This window comes from Aulostomus chinensis, chromosome 20 (genome assembly GCF_037954235.1).
Source record: "Aulostomus chinensis isolate RoL2024-O1b breed Wild chromosome 20, RoL_Achi_v1.0, whole genome shotgun sequence".
NCBI classification, from domain to species: domain Eukaryota; kingdom Metazoa; phylum Chordata; class Actinopteri; order Syngnathiformes; family Aulostomidae; genus Aulostomus; species Aulostomus chinensis.
The window spans coordinates 19,159,932-19,177,973 of NC_141339.1; the positions used below are offsets into that span (position 1 = coordinate 19,159,932).

The window sequence follows — 18,042 nt, forward strand, 5'->3', positions numbered from 1 at the left end:
CATACATCTGTCACTAAGTCGTTGGTTGTTATTTTAACCAGAAAGACAGAGGGAAAGTTGCGATTTAGAAGGCAGGGATGTGATGCAGCATCTGACTTTGACTCTGGAGCATTTAAACAACGTCAATGTCAATTTATTTATGCAGCACTCATACAAGTCAATGCAACACGTAGTGCTTTACATAAAAGAGAGTGGTAAAAAAACTGATAGTGATCATTCAAACATCAATGTCAGTAAGACCAAGGAAGGAAAACATAAAAATCAAAGTAAAAATACAATAAACACAGCAATACGAGCGGCATATTCTCACGTTAACGCCTTGTCTGCCACATACATCTTGTGATGCAGTTTCTTGGACACATCGTCATTTATAGTACTCGGGGTCACTGGGGGTTTCGGGTCTTTCAACTTCAGACCCCCTCAACCAGGCGACCCGACCGGGAGCGATCGGTTCCCGGCCCCCGTCCAAGAAGCGTTCGCTCGCTGCCCCTCCCTCTGTATCCACAGCCATCACGTGGCTCCCTCTTCGGCCTTGGAAGCTGTACCGATGGCTCTCCTCTCGTTTGCTCCAGTGATGCCCTGGAGGCTGTAGGCCTTGCAGAGTGACTCTCCTGCAAAGCCCCTCCCCCCGACCTCAACGGGCAAGCATCTTTCCGTCAGCTTTCTCCTTCTTCCTCTCACCGGCTTCCTCCATCCTCTCCTCCCACAGCACTGTCAGCTCCAACAAGATGACCTGCTAGGGTGTCTCTGAGAGCAGGATGATGTCTGGTCTGAGGCTGGATTCCACGATGTTTTCAGGGAATTTCAGTTGCTTTCCCAGGTCCAGCCTTAACTGCCAGTCCTTCACTGTTCCCAGGAGGCCTGTTTGGGCTTTCAGTCAGGAGGTGGTTGTTCTCCGGATCGTACGAATGAGATTTTGCACCTTGGTGGTTGTAAGCTCTTGCTTTGGTCGATGGCAGCGCTGATTGGACTCGGCAACCTTAATCTAGATGATATCATGTTTAGAATAACGTCATATTCAGATTATTGCCATCCATGCAAATGCGTCTCTTGGCGTTGAGTGGCAGCTCTTCCTCCAGAGCGAGAGCCCCGGATCTTTAACCCCTTGGTCATGTCTGCAGCTCTTATCCTGCCGCCCGTCATGCCCTTTAATAACCTCCAAACACATTTTTGTGTTCTTTACATTCTTCCCAAACCTGTTGAGTGACAGTAAGCATGGAGCTTTCCGGGCCCCTGGAGCTCTGGGATGGTTTCACACTTTACCCAGATGGCCATAGTTTCAACTGAGGACATGACAATATCCAGATAATGATCATCTGTTAGTCTTAATAAGTAAAAAAAAGGAAAAGAAGAAAAACGAGCAGAACTCTGGCAAAACTGCAGCAGAGAAACAAGACAGAAGGATGATCAAGAATGTAGAGACCTGCTCAAACTTATTTCCGCTCCTGCTGGATCTGATATAGAAGCGGCAGCTCATCCGTGCTCAATAAATAGATTATCTATAAATAGCTGGCATTATCTGCCTTGATAAGAAGCCGGCTCTGTATCGGCTCTTCATAAATCTAAAGCACAATTCAGTCCAGGCCTTTGACTGACCCTGTTCAGTGCACAAACTTCCGTTCCATCACGTGGCCTTTCATGGCCTTCCCTGCATTCCTCAGTCCTGCAGCAGCAGCGGAGGAATCGCTGAGCTTCCCGCTTCACTGACAGCGCTCCCAGGAATCTCTGCTCCCAGCTAGCAGGGAATGTTCCCACCACACTGGCTAACATTAGCCACAAGTCCTAACGCTGTCAAAGACGATCGTGTGCAGGAGGTTTTAAAGATGTGAAATCGTTTCAATTCATCTTCGAGGTCGAGTGTTTCTGAAAGCAAGGCATTTTAACTGCAGCATTCTGAGGATGTTTGGGATGTTGTTGAATATTTAATCCATAATCCGATGCTTCAACCAACATTTTGGAACTATTTAAAGGTTTTATTTTGTTTGGTCGTCCACCCGCATGACCCACGTTTCAGGAACGCCTTAAGTGTATTTCTGACAATTTGTTTTTTTTAAAAAAAAAGAGTCCACTGGGACTCAAGGATGAAGTGAAAAGATTTTGTTGGTCAAAGGTTAAAGGTCAAGGTCACCAACACCTCAAATGCGCGTGAGATCTGCACCAATTTTGGAACACATTGAGTGATTATTTTCATATTTGGTTCAAACATCCACAGGGACTTCACGGTGAAGTGAAAAGATTTGGGGAGTTGGAGAAGGAAGAGCATTCTGGGAAAAAAAAAAAGAATTAAAAGCTTCCTACCAAACACTTGAATGTCAGAAATCTTTTTGACAGAAAACACCCACAAAGACAGATTTGTTGATCTGTTGTTCCAGGAGCCGTCTAGAGATGGAAGAGTTCCCCTGGAGACCTGGATCAAGATACCCCCCCCCCCCCCCACATTGCTCCTGATGCGTTGCCTGGTCACAGCCAAGTAAGTGTTTTAAAATGAAGGATGTTGAGGTCCTTTTATTCCACTGCAGCCAATCAGTTACTTGTTACTTTGATAGGTAAGATTTTGCATAGAAGACCCAAAGATGGAACACTACCAACACACGGACATCATGTGACATGTGTACTTTTGAGATGTACATCAAGTCAGGATCAAATACTTTTCTGCCTCACTAGAATTTTGAAATGAGGCCATTGTTTCAGGCGGAGTATCATCTTTCTGGGTATTTCTACTGTACTTCAGTTTACGTAAAGGAACTGATTACATCTTCCACCATTGCTCCATAGTGTGTGTGTGTGTGTGTGTGTGTGTGTGTGTCTGTGTGTGTGTGTGTGTGGCAACATTCCAAAGTGCTTTGAGTGCCTGAGAGGCAGAATGGGTAACATAACTTGAGTCCGTTTACCAGTTTATCATTTACGTCCCACATTATTGGGTGTTTGATTGTATCTTTTATTCATACGAGTTAGAATCAAATCATTTGCAGGCTTTAATTATGGCGCTCCAGACTTGAATGTTCCTGTTGACGACATGACTCGGTGTGTTTCCTGTGTGGGTTTCTTACTGACACCTAGTGTTAATTAATGAGACGACTGCAAGTTCAGCAGGAGGCAAACACACGCACGCACGCACGCACACTACACTGGACACCTGCATCACATCACACATCACGAGTGATTTCACTTTCTGCATCGGGGCTGTCAGATTTGTCCCACCCCATGTACAAAAAAACCCAAATACATCATAATAATTCTAGAAATATGAAAACAGTAAGTCCAATAAAAAGCCTATGATAAAATATCAAACACACTGTTTAAGCTGTTTTCTATTTTGTGAGGTAAAAAAGAAGCTTCAGTAAATATGGATGATACTGCACAACACGGCGGATTTGTTGGAGTGAAAGAAGAGAAAAAATGGAGGCAGAAAGCAGTTCAACAGCACGGTCTGTGTTGGAGTTTTGGCCCTTCGGTCCACCATGAAGTTTCAGTTTCGGTCCTCTGAGGGACAAAGTTTGCCCCCCCCCCCCCGCCAATGAACATTGAGCAATACTGCGGTGCGAGGTTGGCCTGTGTTTCACGAGTTTATTCAGTTACCATCTTATTTTCGTCCTGGATACGCAGTGAGCTCACACAAACCCGAGGGAACGTTACGCAGAGTTTATTGGGTCGATCGATACAGATTTGTTGTTTTGCCTTCCTTCTGTTTTGCATTTGTTTACGCCGTGTTTGGGCCACGCGGAGAAATGATTTCCCCACGCGGATGATTGGATTACCAACTGAAAGTTGTGCATGAAGACGTGAAGCCCTGCAGGGTCGCAGCGAACTAGCAGCCTTCATCTGCAATCACTCAGTCCTGGAGTGATTTGCAGAGGGATTTCCACATTGGAATTCCAAATCTGCTTCCTGATTTTCCATCTTATGACATCAATTCACATACACCCCCCCTCTTCAGAATAAATAGTGCTGATTAGGGTGTTTATCGGCTGGTTCAGTTGTTTTGAGGTTGCTTCCTGGAAATCTACGCGAGAAGGCGAAGAAAACGATGCGTGAGAAAATTAGATGGCCTGCGCCGGCATTTTTTAATCAGGGAGGAAACAGGAACTGATATCACTGGGTCACAAACAGGATGCTGTGATTAAAACACAATGAAAATGCCTGGCTACGCTATGGAGACCGAGAGGCTGGAGAGCGGAGACCCAGCGTGTTTGCCACTCTGATCGATACATAGTGAGATCATAGTGGGAAGAAACATCACTCGTTAACAGGCTGATTAACAGCCAGAGAGGTTTTACACAGGGAATCAGTCGCCTTGGTAACGCGTATCTTGAGCAAAAGCCGGAAGCACCTTTTCCAAAATTTGTGCTACTTCTGCTGTGTTTTTCACACTTTTACTGGAGATAATGGGGTCATTGGGGTAACGGGATGTGAGAGTGTGTGTGTGTGTGTGTGTGTGTGTGTGTGTGTGTGTGGGGTGCTTGCTGCTGATTAGGGGGTGTTGACTGTCGCAGGATTTCTGTTAATTGGAGGAAGGAGAGGTTTTGATCATGCAAGTGACACTTCGTTTCCATTAAAAAAAAAAATGGATTTGCAATCGCACAAGTCTGCTGCTGGGAGCGTAACTGTAAAGAACAATAGCATTTTCTCGGAGACAAAAGGAGCAAAGGGCAACAACATTGATCACTTTGGTCTGACAAGTTTCCTAAATAGAGATTTTTTTTTTTTTAATGTGGATTCATAGCAGATCCACTGGCTCCCATCTGGTTTCCCCTCCCCTCTGGTGCCAGGTCCTCTCTCCCTCCAGCTTTGTTTACAGGAGTGGGTGGTACAGAACCGGGGCATTGAAATATTGCTCTTAACCCTGAAGGGGAAGCAGGCAGTTGGGGAGCCTGTAAGTGCTCGTGTGTGTTTTTATGGGCGGAGGTCTTTGCACTCGGGGCGAGAGACCTGGCATATGCTGCTGTTTTTATGGCACTGCACACACTCGCTCCTTGCTCCCCCACAGCATCTGTTTGGTTGGTTGTGTGTGCGCAGACGCGTGCATACGAGCATTATGAGAGGTGGGGGGGCGTTCCCCTTTGCCCTGCGCCTGGCTTTGTTTCGCCATTTCCAGCTTGAGGGGGTGGTATCCGTGGAAACGGATTTGAATTTCAAGCCAATTTGGGGCCAGAGAGAGAATATGGGGTGGGCGAATGGGATGGGAGCCAAAGGCGTTTCCAGGAATTACTCAAAGTAGTGATGCTGCAGTCAGGAGGCTCCATATCTGTAATATCCAAACATACACATCGATAAAGGGGAGCAGCTGGATCCCGTAGACCCGGCTGGGCTGCATGGAAATCATCCTTGATAAGACGCAATAAATACAGGACACGCCCACTCATCATTTGTACTCAATTTCATTGTTTTAAAAACACCCCGAAAATACGTTCCATTTACTGACATCAAATTAATTTTCAGTGAAGTTTATTCCTCAGAAGTTTGGTCCTTATAAATATGCATTATATACAAAATAATATTATAAAACATATAAAGAGCAATGTGTCATATTTAAATTAAACTCTGGAAATAATCATTTTTAAAAAATTACATTACTGGTTCTGTAAGTTTGGAAATTTATAGGCAGGCAGTGGTGTGACAGTCTTTTTTTTCCTTTTTTTTTTTTGAGATTTCAGTTGCATAAAAACACTTACGCATACTTTTTCTTGGATCTTGCTGGCACAGCACTGACTGCTGCGCTCCTGTGGTTTTTCTCTTCAAGTCCTCGTTGATTGAGAAGAATTTTCCCCCACATATTTTTTTTTTTTTGAAGGTGTGTAGTGCAAATGATCCAAGAACAGACAAGGGCACAAATTTAGCATTTAACCCCCCCCCCACCCCCTGCCCCGCACACTGTTAAGGCTTCTAGTGAATTTGGGCTGCATATAACCTTCACCGTTGCATGGAAAAGTCCAACCAAGTCATTTTCACACGATTGAAGATTTTTTTTTTCAGACATTCATTGTGAGGTTGGATTGTGATGGTGGGTGAGTTCACTCATCTCGACCCTGAGTCTTGCATAGCAGGCGAAGGTGGCAGGAGTGAGTGTCGGGCCATTCGGAGGGGTCAAATCTTAGGCAACTTTTTAACTGATTGGTTGGCTGTAAGAGTCATGATTATCACACAAGGCCAGAAACAAGTGGCAATAATCCACCTTCACCTCCTTTTACTGTCCAGGAGATTATAAATTATTTTGTTTTCCCCGACGTTTTGACAGTCTTTGCGTCGTCAGTCTGTTTGCCAGTTTAACCATTGTCACAACGGAGAGAGGTCCTTCTCTGTACATGTTTGCATCAACAGTTCTCAGTTCGGTTCTTCCTCTCCAGTTCTCAAGTGTTCCAGAGCAGCAGTGGACATCTAAAACAATCTCCAGTCTCTTCTCAGCATTTGTAAACAATCCAGAATATTATATTCTGCTTCGATTGTGTGTTTTTCCTTCTTCCCTCACTTTCAGACCGCTCACAGTTTATACCTGTAGGGGAGAGGACAAAAAAGAAAAAGGAAATAGTGAGCGGAAATACTTCAAAATAAATCTTTTTTTTTTGTTTGTTTTTTAAAAGAAGCATTCCTAAGTGTTTCAGCAGCGCTATATGCAGTGCAGTATCGCCGTTATATTTTGCTTGGAAATGAACATCTTAAAAAATTTCCACGGAATGCCACGGCAGTAAAACATCGCACCTTCGAGACTAAACGGAGCCAAACATATGTGAGGAATCAGTAGAAGTTCAAAGTTAAGGTCATAACATAGCCAAGATAAAGAATAGCCAGTGTAATTTACGGAGAACAATCAAGCGCGTGGTTATGTTCCGCGCGGTTCGGGCTCATGTTCTACCATTCAGTCCTTTACTGGTGAGGCTTCACAGTAAAGGTTCATTAATAAGTTAGTTAATGCTGAGAACATACAAATATACACGGAGACGGTTGTTGAGCCAATTCCATGAATACAGGAGTAAGAAGCCCCACCAGTGCTCAGAACCCGGCAGAGATTACAAACATAAATATGGCCATGAAATTGTATTAAATAAGCCTTAATTAAGTATAATTAACCACTTCTTGATGTTCTTTGCCACCATTATTGCAAAGGGAGGGAACCCTGAAGACACACTTCACCCTAACCCTCCCTCCATCCATTGGAGGAGTAATAACTGATTACATTAGTAAGCGAACTAACGGTTACAAAGTATTACTAATGCATTAATTAACTGTTATAAATGTACTCTTTCTGGCAAGGGAGGGATCATGCATCCCTTAAGTAACACTTTACCCAAACCACCCTTAGTTTTTCCATCCATCTTTGTTGTAAAACCATAAAGAAATGATAACGAGGCACAGTACTTGGCATTAATTAATCATTACTGAGTGTTATAAATGATTAACTAAGCATTAACTAACTGTGATTCATGCGCTCTGTTAAATATATGGTCACCTTTAAATATAATGCACTCTCTTAAATGTTGGTGAGGGATGGCGCATTTGGGACGAGACTCAAATGGACGATGCTTCATTTCTTCTTTGGCTTACCTCTGTCGCTATGACGCATTCCCTTCTCTCCTCCGCTATAACAAATACCGACTGGTACATGGAGTCTCTCGAGGAGCATATCGTTGATATCCTACACTCTGGCTTTTCACTGCAAACACAAATCACACCGTGTGTTAACACAAACGAGAAGCACATGGTGAGGTTATGAATTAAACACACATGTATACACTGAGGCAGCAGGGAGGATGGAAGCGGCGTCAAATCTATGTAAAGTCTGCATTTATGAAGAGCGGCGTTGGCTCCCAGGGTGAAGTGAGGAGAAAATCCTCTCAGCAGGGCTCCATATAAAACTACTGTGTGAACACATTACATGGGCGAGATTTACGGACGTTTCCGAATATTCTTGACGTCCAATGTTACTTTATATTTTAGTATCAAAAGCAAATACTTAGATCGATCCAATATATGTTAAAATAGGGCTTTCTCTTACCTGTACACTCGACTCAAGGGCATTTTATCTTCTAAACACTTGTCATAAATAAGACTTTTGTCCTCTTGCGACTTTTCATCCTTGAACTCCTTTGATTTTGAGTTGTAAGGGTCCAAGTGATAGTTTTTATGGATAAAGTTCGATTTCTCTGAGTCACAGTCGACCTCCAGGCCGATTTTCTGGTTGGTGTTTTTCAGCTGGGACGCTGGGATCAGGTTATCCCTCTGAACATTGGACAAGTTGTTCATTGTCTCTGCGTCGCCTTGTTCCCTTTGGGCCTGTCGGTGGATGTGCCTCAGAGCCAAACCCACCATACACAAGAGTACCAGCAAGGCCACCAAGCCTACAGCCAAAGAAACCGCTGCCCACTGGAAGCTATCCTGAATCTCTCCACTTTGTTGAGTCACAGCGGCAAAGAATTCGCAGTTTGGCCCGGTGAAACCAGAGGGGCATGCGCATGTAGCTGGGGGCTTGCCTGGCCCTCCGCCTCCAGTGCAAAGACCCCCGTTACGGCAAGGATGAAGGGAGCACTCATCCAGGAGTCGGTCGCAGTTGCGTCCACCGTAGCCTGCAGGACAAGCGCAGGTGTAGTCGTTGATTCGGTCTAAACAGGTGCCTCCATTGAGGCACGGGTTTCCAGCGCACTCATTGATGTTGATCTCGCAGCGTTGGCCAGTAAATCCCGCACGGCAGCTACACACACGTGCGCCGCCATGGATCAGGCATTGACCGCCTACACAAGAGAGAAGTGCACACATACGTTAGACAGAAAATTCAAACCGACAAAGGCACTTCAGCATCTCCATAATCCTTCCCACGAGACCCCGTCAGTTCACACATCTCTTTCAAATCAACACAGTGACCACAAAACTGTGTATTGTTCCCCCAACAAAGAAAAATCCCAGAGACTTCCATGTTTACAAGAAGGCAGAAATCGAGCTAGGCTGGATATTTATCCCCTTTCATCAACAACTGCGGCGAGCTGTGGTGACATTTACAAGCTGCTGCTCTGAGCTGTTGAGTGTTTATACGCAGGACAATAGACACCAAGTTCCCACCAATTCCTGTTGTTCCACACTGCTTCCAGTTGCAGGAATTTCAGGGGGGAAGTTGAGAAAGGGGGGTCAAAGAGGGGAGGAAGACTCTACCATTAGCGCATGGAAGCGACGTGCACTTGTCCACTTTCTTCTCGCAGTTGAGTCCGGTGTAGCCACGGGGACACTCGCACATGTAGCTGCGGCTATTGTCCTTCTCCCAGCATTTGCCGTTATGGAAACAGGGGGAATCTGCGCATGTCAGCAGGCTGTGTTCGCAGTGGGATCCCTCGAAACCCTTGAGACATGTGCATTTGTAGCCGCTCTCGAGATTCTGAGGAGATTGAGAGACGAAGTTAGAAATTGTTGGCAAAAAACCCCGCAAACAAAATAAAACAAACAAACATATGACTATTAAAATATGTTTCCGACTTACTGTGCATATGCCTCCGTTCCTGCAGGGGTTGCTGTCACACTCCTGCATCTCCAGCTCACAGTTGACCCCTGTGAAACCTGGAAGGCATGTGCATGTGTAGCTGCCCTGTCCTGTGTTCATACAGGTGGCGCCATTCACACAGGGATGGTGATGCGTGCAGAAGTTCAGATCTGAGAGAGAGAGAGGGAGAGACAGAGAGACAGACAGAGAGAGAGAGAGACAGACAGAGAGAGAGGAGTGTTTGTTTACGGGGATCCTGCAGGGAGAAAAGAATCTATCTCTCCTGGATGCTTACGAGTGGAACACTTTAGAGGAAATCTAATTTACTAATGCTTTCAAGTGAGTTCTAATGAAAACACCGCACTCAGCAATATGAGAAGATCTTTTAAAAAGGAGGTGTTTGTGGGTGTACCTTGGTCACATAATAGGCCTCCCCAGCCCTCTTGGCAGTTGCACTGCCACGGCAGCTGGCAGGTACCGTGTTTGCAGGCCGGGTACTTCTTACACTCGTCACAGAAGGTTCCCTGCCAGCCGTCTCTGCACCTAGAGGGGGACAAAATATGTCATTAATCAGTCCTCCGACAGTCTCGTGAACGCCACGAGAAACCATTTCACTTCTCTCGACGTGAACTTGTAGCCTTTTCGACGGATTTGCTGGCGATTACATCATCCAGCAAGATATAAATAGCTGCTTCACCGTTGGATACAATCGTGATAGCATTTCACAATCATGTGATGGATGTGGTAGTAAACCATACATCAACGCTGTTTTGCAGGTAACCATAGTGAATAATGCCGACATTACAAATGAAGGGAACACTTTTTTTTTTTTAAGAAGAAGAAGAAGAAGCCAAAAGTTAAGGTGTAAAACATCAAGGAGTTACGATGTAAATAACGATAATACAGCAGAAATATGAAATATTACTTTTCAGATGTTTGGCAGGTCTCCAGTGATTTTTTTTTCTTTCCTGATGTCTCCCATGAATATCTCATTTCTCAGCAGAATGCGCAGCAACCTTGTCAAACCGTGAGATTGTGCGACTTAAGATGTACTTTTAAGGTTCCAGCATTTTTTTGGCTGAGTGAGCGGAGACATGGGAGCAGCTTAGCGGTGTTGGGTATCTAAAGGGTTTAACCTCAATTCGGGTCAGTTCCAGTGCTGAGAGTGATGGATTTGTGTCTAAAAAGAGGGCAAAATATGATCCAGGAGGACTTTCTCATGGCAAGTGTGTGAACTATCTTTCGCCGCTGGTGAAGGCTAGTGACTGGGGGGGGGGGGGGGGGGGTATGGGGGGAGGTTAGTGAGTGAGGAAGGGAGGCAAGGAAGAGGATGGAAGGATGTTGGTTTGTGAACTCTCTGTGTGTAAGAATATCTTTAAATGATGAAATATAGTTAGTATAGTATAGTTAGTTCATAAGTTAGCAAAAGTGAGCAGGAGCTGCTGAGAGAAATATGACAGCGAACTTGAAATGAAAGTAGAGTTTAGGCAGACTTAACTCGCGCGGGTCACACGCGTGTTACAACATCGATTTCAACACTTCATCACGGATACCTACACGCACTCGCCAGGTTTGGAGCAGTTTCCATTTCTCTCGCTGCAGCCTTCCAGACAGATAGCTGAGGAAAAAAATAAACATACAAACATCCAGTGAGTGAGCTGGCAACCACATCGGCCATGACAGTGCAAAGAAGACACAACCATTTTCATAAAGACAGAACTACCACAGTAGAAGCCCCACTAAGAAGCATCACTCCACAGGAGGTAACTGAGCTGCCTCCTCAGAGGCTCTTTTGATCTAAACCTGTCCACCACACCTCCCAGCTGCCACCGGTGGAGGAGGAGGATGAGGAGGTGGGGGACAAGTCAGTTGAGGGGTTTGTTTGTCCTGTTTTAAGTTCACCGGTCTCACATGACTCTGATTCGCGGGACAACATAGCCTATCAGGCGTCTGCCGGTAAGCGGCCAGTTTAGTCCGGAACAGATGCTCGCTCTCAATAGCAGACAGCTGTCACTATTGTTGTTTGTGGTCCGCCGCAACCATATTTGCAGCTGCTACTACCGCGCGCCCAACAATGGAGGGGACTAAACATCGGTGGCGCGTGGCGGATAATAATGCCGCGATTAACCTTGGCGCGTGCAGCCGCCCAGGCTCCTATCAATGCCCGCGCACCCACCCCCTCACGGATTAGGTTACCGGGAACGCGCTTTACTGTAATTTGTGCAGGTCTTTTTTTTCCCCCCCGAAACTTATTTCTATGTAATGAACAGGGGTGTAGATTCTCTCTCTCTCTCTCTCTCTCTCTCTCTCTCTCTCTCTCTCTCTCTCTCTCACACACACTCACACACACATTAACAACACAACAATACATTCACGCCACACTCCATCAAACCATATCAGCACATACGGGTACATCACTTGCTTTTACTGTATAGGAAAAAAAGCGGATTTTACATTTTATTATGTTCTTGAACTGTTTTTTTTTTTAAAATCTAGGTTTGATTTCACATGCTTTTTATTATCTTGAAATGACTGTCGCTGTTCCTCTTAAAGGTGCAGTTTGTAAATTTCCCCGTGGGACCTTCACCTCTCTGTTGGCTAATTAAACAAAAAGCTGAGCTCATGTGCATTTCTTTACTTTCTGCATCTATGCATAACCGGCTATGTGCTTCTTAATTCGTTCTTTTAGCTTGTTATTTGAATTGATGATTTTGGGTGTGTGTATGTGTGTGTGTGTGTGTGTGTGTGTGTGTGTGTGTGTGTGTACCAGAGTGAGAGAAGGGAAATTATAGCGTCTGAAAGATTCTCAATCTATCTTTCTTAGTATATTTTCTGTAGTCACTAGTGATTGATGTGTCTGTAATTGCAACACGTCAACCCCATCTGGTTAGGATTTGGCGCCGCAGTCAAAATAGCACATGCCAATTTCTCTCTCTCCCCACCACCAAGTGACACGGATGACAGATCCATTGTCACCCATATCCAGCACATGGTAACTATTACTTTCCTTGGTACCTCCTTCCAATCTACTCTTTGATTAATTTGTTTCAAAGGGACCAGTAGTGTTTTGGAGCCAAATGGCACTGAGCCTCCTCTCCTTGGCCCATTCAGAGCTTTCCAAAAAAACGTGGGAGTCTTGATTTGGCCTAATTGCACAATAAGACTGTTGTCATGCAAAGCTGCGTCGAGCAATATTCAATAACAGTTCACAAATGCGGCAATGTAAGATGTTCCGTATCAGAAATCTCAAGTAATTCTTAATCCTCTGGCCTTAAGGAGGATGATCTTAACATCTGTAGCCAGTGCATGCCCACGCTTCTTTTCACTTACGAAGGCAGAAACCATAAAGATGGAGGACAAAGTGTCATCAGAGCTTCCTTAAGTAGTCTTTAAAGCCGAAAGCAACCACCTACACGTCACTCTTGTGTTAGAGAAAGGCACGTAAAAGAACAAAACTCCTATTTCAACTTGCAATAAAAGAAGCAAATACGGCCATTGTCTTCTTTTCTTACGTTCTTCGCAGTATTTCCCCTTCCAGCCAGGCAGACAGGACAGCTGCCCGTCTCTGGTGCAGGTGTAGTGGCCGAATCGGTCGTCCCTGGGCGTGCATTTCTTGGAACAACTTTCTCCATAGTAACTCTCGTTGCAGATGAAGCGGTAGGAATATCGTAGCTCAGTCTGCTTCTCGATCTGTGTATCCTGAGACCAGACAGTCCCTACACCCAGCTGTCTTTGAGTGGCAAAAAAACTGATCAAAAAGTCTGTATTACTGCTATCTGGAAGAGGAAAAAGAAGGAGGATAAAGTCAAGAATTAATAGCCTGTTTGCATCCTGGAATGATTAGTGTATCATAAATGGCTCTGGGTTCAAAAGTCATCCACTTCCACTTCAATAATCTGCTCAGTAGCCCTAATACGCTGCATCCCTTATCAAATCCCATACAGCTTAGATGAAAGATAAACTCAGGTTTGAAATTTCCTCTTTCTTTCCGTCAGCAAAAACATTCCCAGGCCCAGTCCCCTCTTCCAAAGGGCGGAACAGAGTAAGGTGTAAAATACAGGAAGATGTAGTCAGGGGTTTTTGGCAGGGACTGTGTATTCTCACCAAAGCCCACAGCTCTTTCCCACGCCAAAAATAAACCAGAGGAAGTTCAATTGTATTGGGTATAAGAATGAAAAAGGTGTTCAGAAGTTCATAACAAAGAGGGGAATGGACATAAAAATGCGTGAAATTATTAAAAATATTATAAGGAGTGGAAATTTCATGGAGAGTGGCTGAACCGCGGTTGATTTTGTTTGTTATTTAAGCGAATAAAAAGGTAATTCATGTGTTGAATGTACTGATAGAGCTCCCTCCTGTGGTACAACAACGCTGCACTTACCTACAGGTAGATTTCCATAAGGAGAATGCCAGGCTTCAATTATTAAAGAAAATGACCCCTGAGGAGAAGAGACATTTAATTAATTAAAAGAAAAACCCATTAATACAAAACCTGTAATTAAAACTAGAACTTTATATTCTTTAATTTTAGGCTGCACACTTCAGGAATAAATATGTGTCACACTGCACAGCCAATCTGTGTGTGTGCGTGTGTGTGTGTGTGTGTGTGTGTGTGTGTGTGTGTGTGTGTGTCGCCACAGTGTTACCTAATGATATGGATTAGATGAGCACACCAATAACCGGTGAGCTCCCAAAATGCATAGCAGCTCTTTAAAAAAAAACAAAACAAAAAAAAAAAGATCGCTGCTATTAAAACAACAACAACAAACCAAGTGGATGCGCAGCGTCCACGCGCTCTTACCGGCCATCCAAAGTTGAACGGTATTTGAATCGGTCTAGGTAAAGTGCCAGTGTCCTTGGCGCTGAAAGAGTTTGTCCCCAACACTGGCGTCCACGTACTCCCAAAGATGCAATCACCCGGCGACACCACGGCCTGATAGTTCTTCAAGCAAATCCTAAAATAAGTCCTGCAGTTGGGTTTGCATGCGTTTCCATTTGCCAGCAAACCTTTGTGGTTTTTAAATTCGTGGAGATCAAGCTCAAAAACACCGGATCCGAAGACCTAAGAGAGACAGAGGGGGACATAGGATTTGTTGTGGTTATATGATAAAACATACTCATGTATTTCAAACCAGCTCTCCGTTTTCTTCCCCCCTTAGAGATCTCAGGAGCGCCTTCTTCATACCTGCGTTAACAACGTGGTGCTGAACGCGATGGTAAAGGTGAACCAGGCTGCCATCCTTCTTCTCCAGGGGCAGCCGCGTCACCGGCCAATAAAGCAGCAAAAACCTTCCAATTCCAAAGTACTGAAGGTGATAAAGGCTCTAAAACGCGTATAAATCCTTCAACACTCCCGGGGAGTTCACCGTAGCTCCTGGTGGATGTGCGTCAAAAGCGTCCATAAAGAAAAGCAATCTCCCAAGTTATCCAAATTGTGAGTTAGAAGAGCAATATCCAAGCCCCGTCTGTCAGCAGGGGCCCCCTCCTCGCACGGTCCTGTACTCCACAATGGTCCCCCCTCCTCCTCCTCTTTCGCTGCGTGCGCGCGGCTCAGAGCTTGTTTTGGTGCTGAACTTGGTGCGTCAGTGCGCCGCGGATGTTCATCACTGGTCTTATTACTACTGAATGAACCGTAGTGTGTCTCCTCCCAGCTATATAGACTCACGCTGCACCGCTCATTACATAAACTGCCAATCACCGAGTCCGTTGACACCGCCCACTTTACATATTCAACCCCCTTCCCTTCCAACCCAACAACAAATATCCAGATTTAATACGCGCTGGCACTGCGCTGGCTGACCACCATGGATACCGGGCGATTATTAACAAGCAGCAACATCTGTTGGCTTATTTTTAGCGCACAATGTACCGGACGCACACTTACACATTATGGGCAGAGAATGAGGACAATGAAGGAGAGAGCTGAAACTTTGAGAATAGAAAGATGGATTTCAATTAGTGGCCGCGCACCCTTTTTGCCCTCGGTTCCGCTCGATTACACGCCTAATTATCCCTCAGCGCGGGCGAGGGGCGCGACCCCTCGCTCGGTTATCTCCCTGGCTGCGTCGCGGACATATGAAAATTAGATTATATGTATGATTATTGCTGACCCACATCAGTAAACAAACATAAATGCATGTAATTGCGCGTGGATGCAGAGGCCCCCCGTGCGTTCTCCACCCCCCCCCCCCTTTAAGCGTCTTATTTTGGGTGTGTTTTTATCTCGATGGTGGCGCGTGTGCCCCTTCACGCCCACAGCAATGCGTTTTACAGTTTTCGTGGCAGCGTGCCTCCTATTGTTGAGGCGCGTGTCCCTCTCTCGCCCTCATGCGGGTGCAATGTGCGGGACGGTAGACATAACAATTCAGCTGTATGCAAATGAGGTCTCTCTCTCTCTCTCTCTCTCACACACACACACACACCTGCATTAGTTAATTTGCTGCATTTAACTGGCGAGTTCCCTCTGATTGGAATGAGGTAAACAAACAATTAACCCTCCGACTCATCACAAGTAATTTGATTTCTTCTTCTTTTCCAAACAGGTAGATGGGCCCCTACGCTCGTTACAAACATGACATCACAAACTACAAACTGAGTCCTTAGGAGAGCACATCTGATCATAAACGACTAAAGAAAAGCAGCAAATCTTTACATTTCAGAGTCCCGAACCAGCAATTAATATTTCACCTGTCAAAATGACATAATGAACCTCTTCCAATCAGCTGATTAACTGTTGCAGCTCTTGAACTGTATGTTCTCCTGTTTTATTTATGCTGTCAAGTAAAGGAGGCTAACGCGCTGGCCATGCTGACAAAAAATCCTTCCTGAATGATGTCCTTCTCTGTATAATGAATAATATACAGGCTATAAGATGAAGCAGCTCACGGGCCATTAGAGTAAACATAATAAATACATTCCGTATCGCCAAATTATGTGAAACATATGAAAACTTGGTAAATAATTTCATTTCCTTACTGTTCTTCTTCAACATACATGGCTTTTTTTTTTTTTAATCGTCTGATTGGTTGAATTTGTTTTTCAATGTCTCTCTCGTTTACCATCTGGTGAGAGACTGGCAGCTCAACACACCGTCTTCTATCGTCTGTTCATGGAAAGAACAAGCCAATTTCCTCCAACCTGTTCATCTAGATTCTGTCTGGCGTCCGTCGTGCGTTTGTCAGAATGAACCACAGTCATAATGATAGGAAGGTTTTATTTCTCTGAGTGTGTTGTAGGCGCGATGGGACTATCACAAGGATCTTCACACCGCATGAGGAGGATACAGTATCACCTAATTTAACAATATAGTCACTGGAACCACTTTCAGGCAACAAGTATAAATGTTATTTTTTATTGTTAAAAGAGAAAAAAATATATCAACTTTTTGGGAAAGAAACTTAGTCACCATCCTTTCCAGTGCCAGGCAAGAGGATAGATACTCTTCTCTCCTCTGTGAGTGCAGTGGTGGCCCACGGAAATGCGGCTGATTGCTAGTTAGCTTAGCACAATGAATTGTTGTGGATGGGAAGTGTTAGCGTAACTCCATCAAAGTAGATACAGTCCAGGATCATGGTTTGTCCAGAGGTAATCCTCCATGTCCTCTTTCTTAAAAAAAGTCAGCCATAGTAGCAGTTGCTCTTCTAGTTGTCAGCAAATGCAGTGATTTGAGGTACTGCGTCAAATCACTACACCCAGTCAGGAAAATAGTTCCGACTATGTGTCTGATTCTAAAATTGACGGAGGTATGCTAACACTTTCCATTCACTTCCACTCATTGTGCTAAGCTAATCTGGCTAGTGTTTGGTCTGTCTCTGTGCGTATTGTCTCCCTGTGTGGCGCTGGGTAAGATAGCAAGTAAGCACATTTCCTAAAGAGTTAGCATCTTCTATTCAGGTGATTTAAATAAAGGTGTGTGTAGATGATATACTACCAATAGAAGTTTGGAAGTAGGACAACACTGTAAACACAACCACTTACTTCTTATTACTCTATCATTTACTAATTTATAGCTACAAATTTTGATAGCTGTACAACAACTATTGGCTCAATAATAAAAGGGTTACTTTTATTAAAGACACCACATCACGATCCTCCCCCCTGCACATTATTTTCTATGAATTACTTGATGATTTATGATTAGAAAGTTGGTCGCTGGCAGGAGGGCAAACAGATTGTTACGCTTCTGATTTCTCCGCTGAACTCCGCATTATCTCTGAATGTTTGCCTTTCAGCTGTTGTGTTTGTATGGTAGCTGTGCGCTGCTGAGAGTGAAAAACATTTATTATTTGCTGATTTATACGAAGCAGCCATAATGGAGTGGTTGAATACTCATCATATTTACACACCTGTTGTGTCTCCAGTGTGTCCACAGAGACACAAAGGCTTTGGCTTTGGCGAAGCTGTGTGCCGTGCACTTTTTTTTTTTAATGAGCCGATATGAAAACTTTATTGTATACAATGTGAAAATTTGCCTTCTGTTTCTAAACAAGACATCAATAAAAACATAAAACACATGCAAGACGCGTCATAAAAGCGTAAAAACACCATGTGACGCGTCGTAAAAAACACCCATGCGGCGAAAA

General features: G+C 44.5%; 1 protein-coding gene and 1 long non-coding RNA gene across 2 annotated transcripts in view; one reads left to right on the forward strand and one right to left on the reverse strand.

Moving 5' to 3' along the window:
* The window catches only part of LOC147243162 (uncharacterized), an 87,273-nt gene that overhangs the window by 2,401 nt on the left and 66,830 nt on the right, over positions 1 to 18,042 (forward strand). Inside the window, exon 2 of the long non-coding RNA XR_015110704.1 lies at positions 2,373 to 2,470. This is a non-coding gene — a long non-coding RNA (uncharacterized LOC147243162). The remainder of the gene's footprint in view (positions 1 to 2,372; positions 2,471 to 18,042) is intronic.
* Positions 4,765 to 15,071, reverse strand: dll4 (delta-like 4 (Drosophila)). Its single transcript, XM_086189765.1, has 11 exons — positions 14,646 to 15,071; positions 14,262 to 14,522; positions 13,842 to 13,899; positions 12,973 to 13,236; positions 11,018 to 11,078; positions 9,873 to 10,003; positions 9,461 to 9,630; positions 9,139 to 9,358; positions 7,991 to 8,723; positions 7,540 to 7,648; positions 4,765 to 6,490 (listed from the first exon to the last, which is right to left on the reverse strand). The coding sequence occupies exons 1-11, from the start codon at positions 14,697 to 14,699 to the stop codon at positions 6,485 to 6,487; spliced, it is 2,067 nt and encodes a 688-aa protein (XP_086045891.1). The 5' UTR covers positions 14,700 to 15,071; the 3' UTR covers positions 4,765 to 6,484.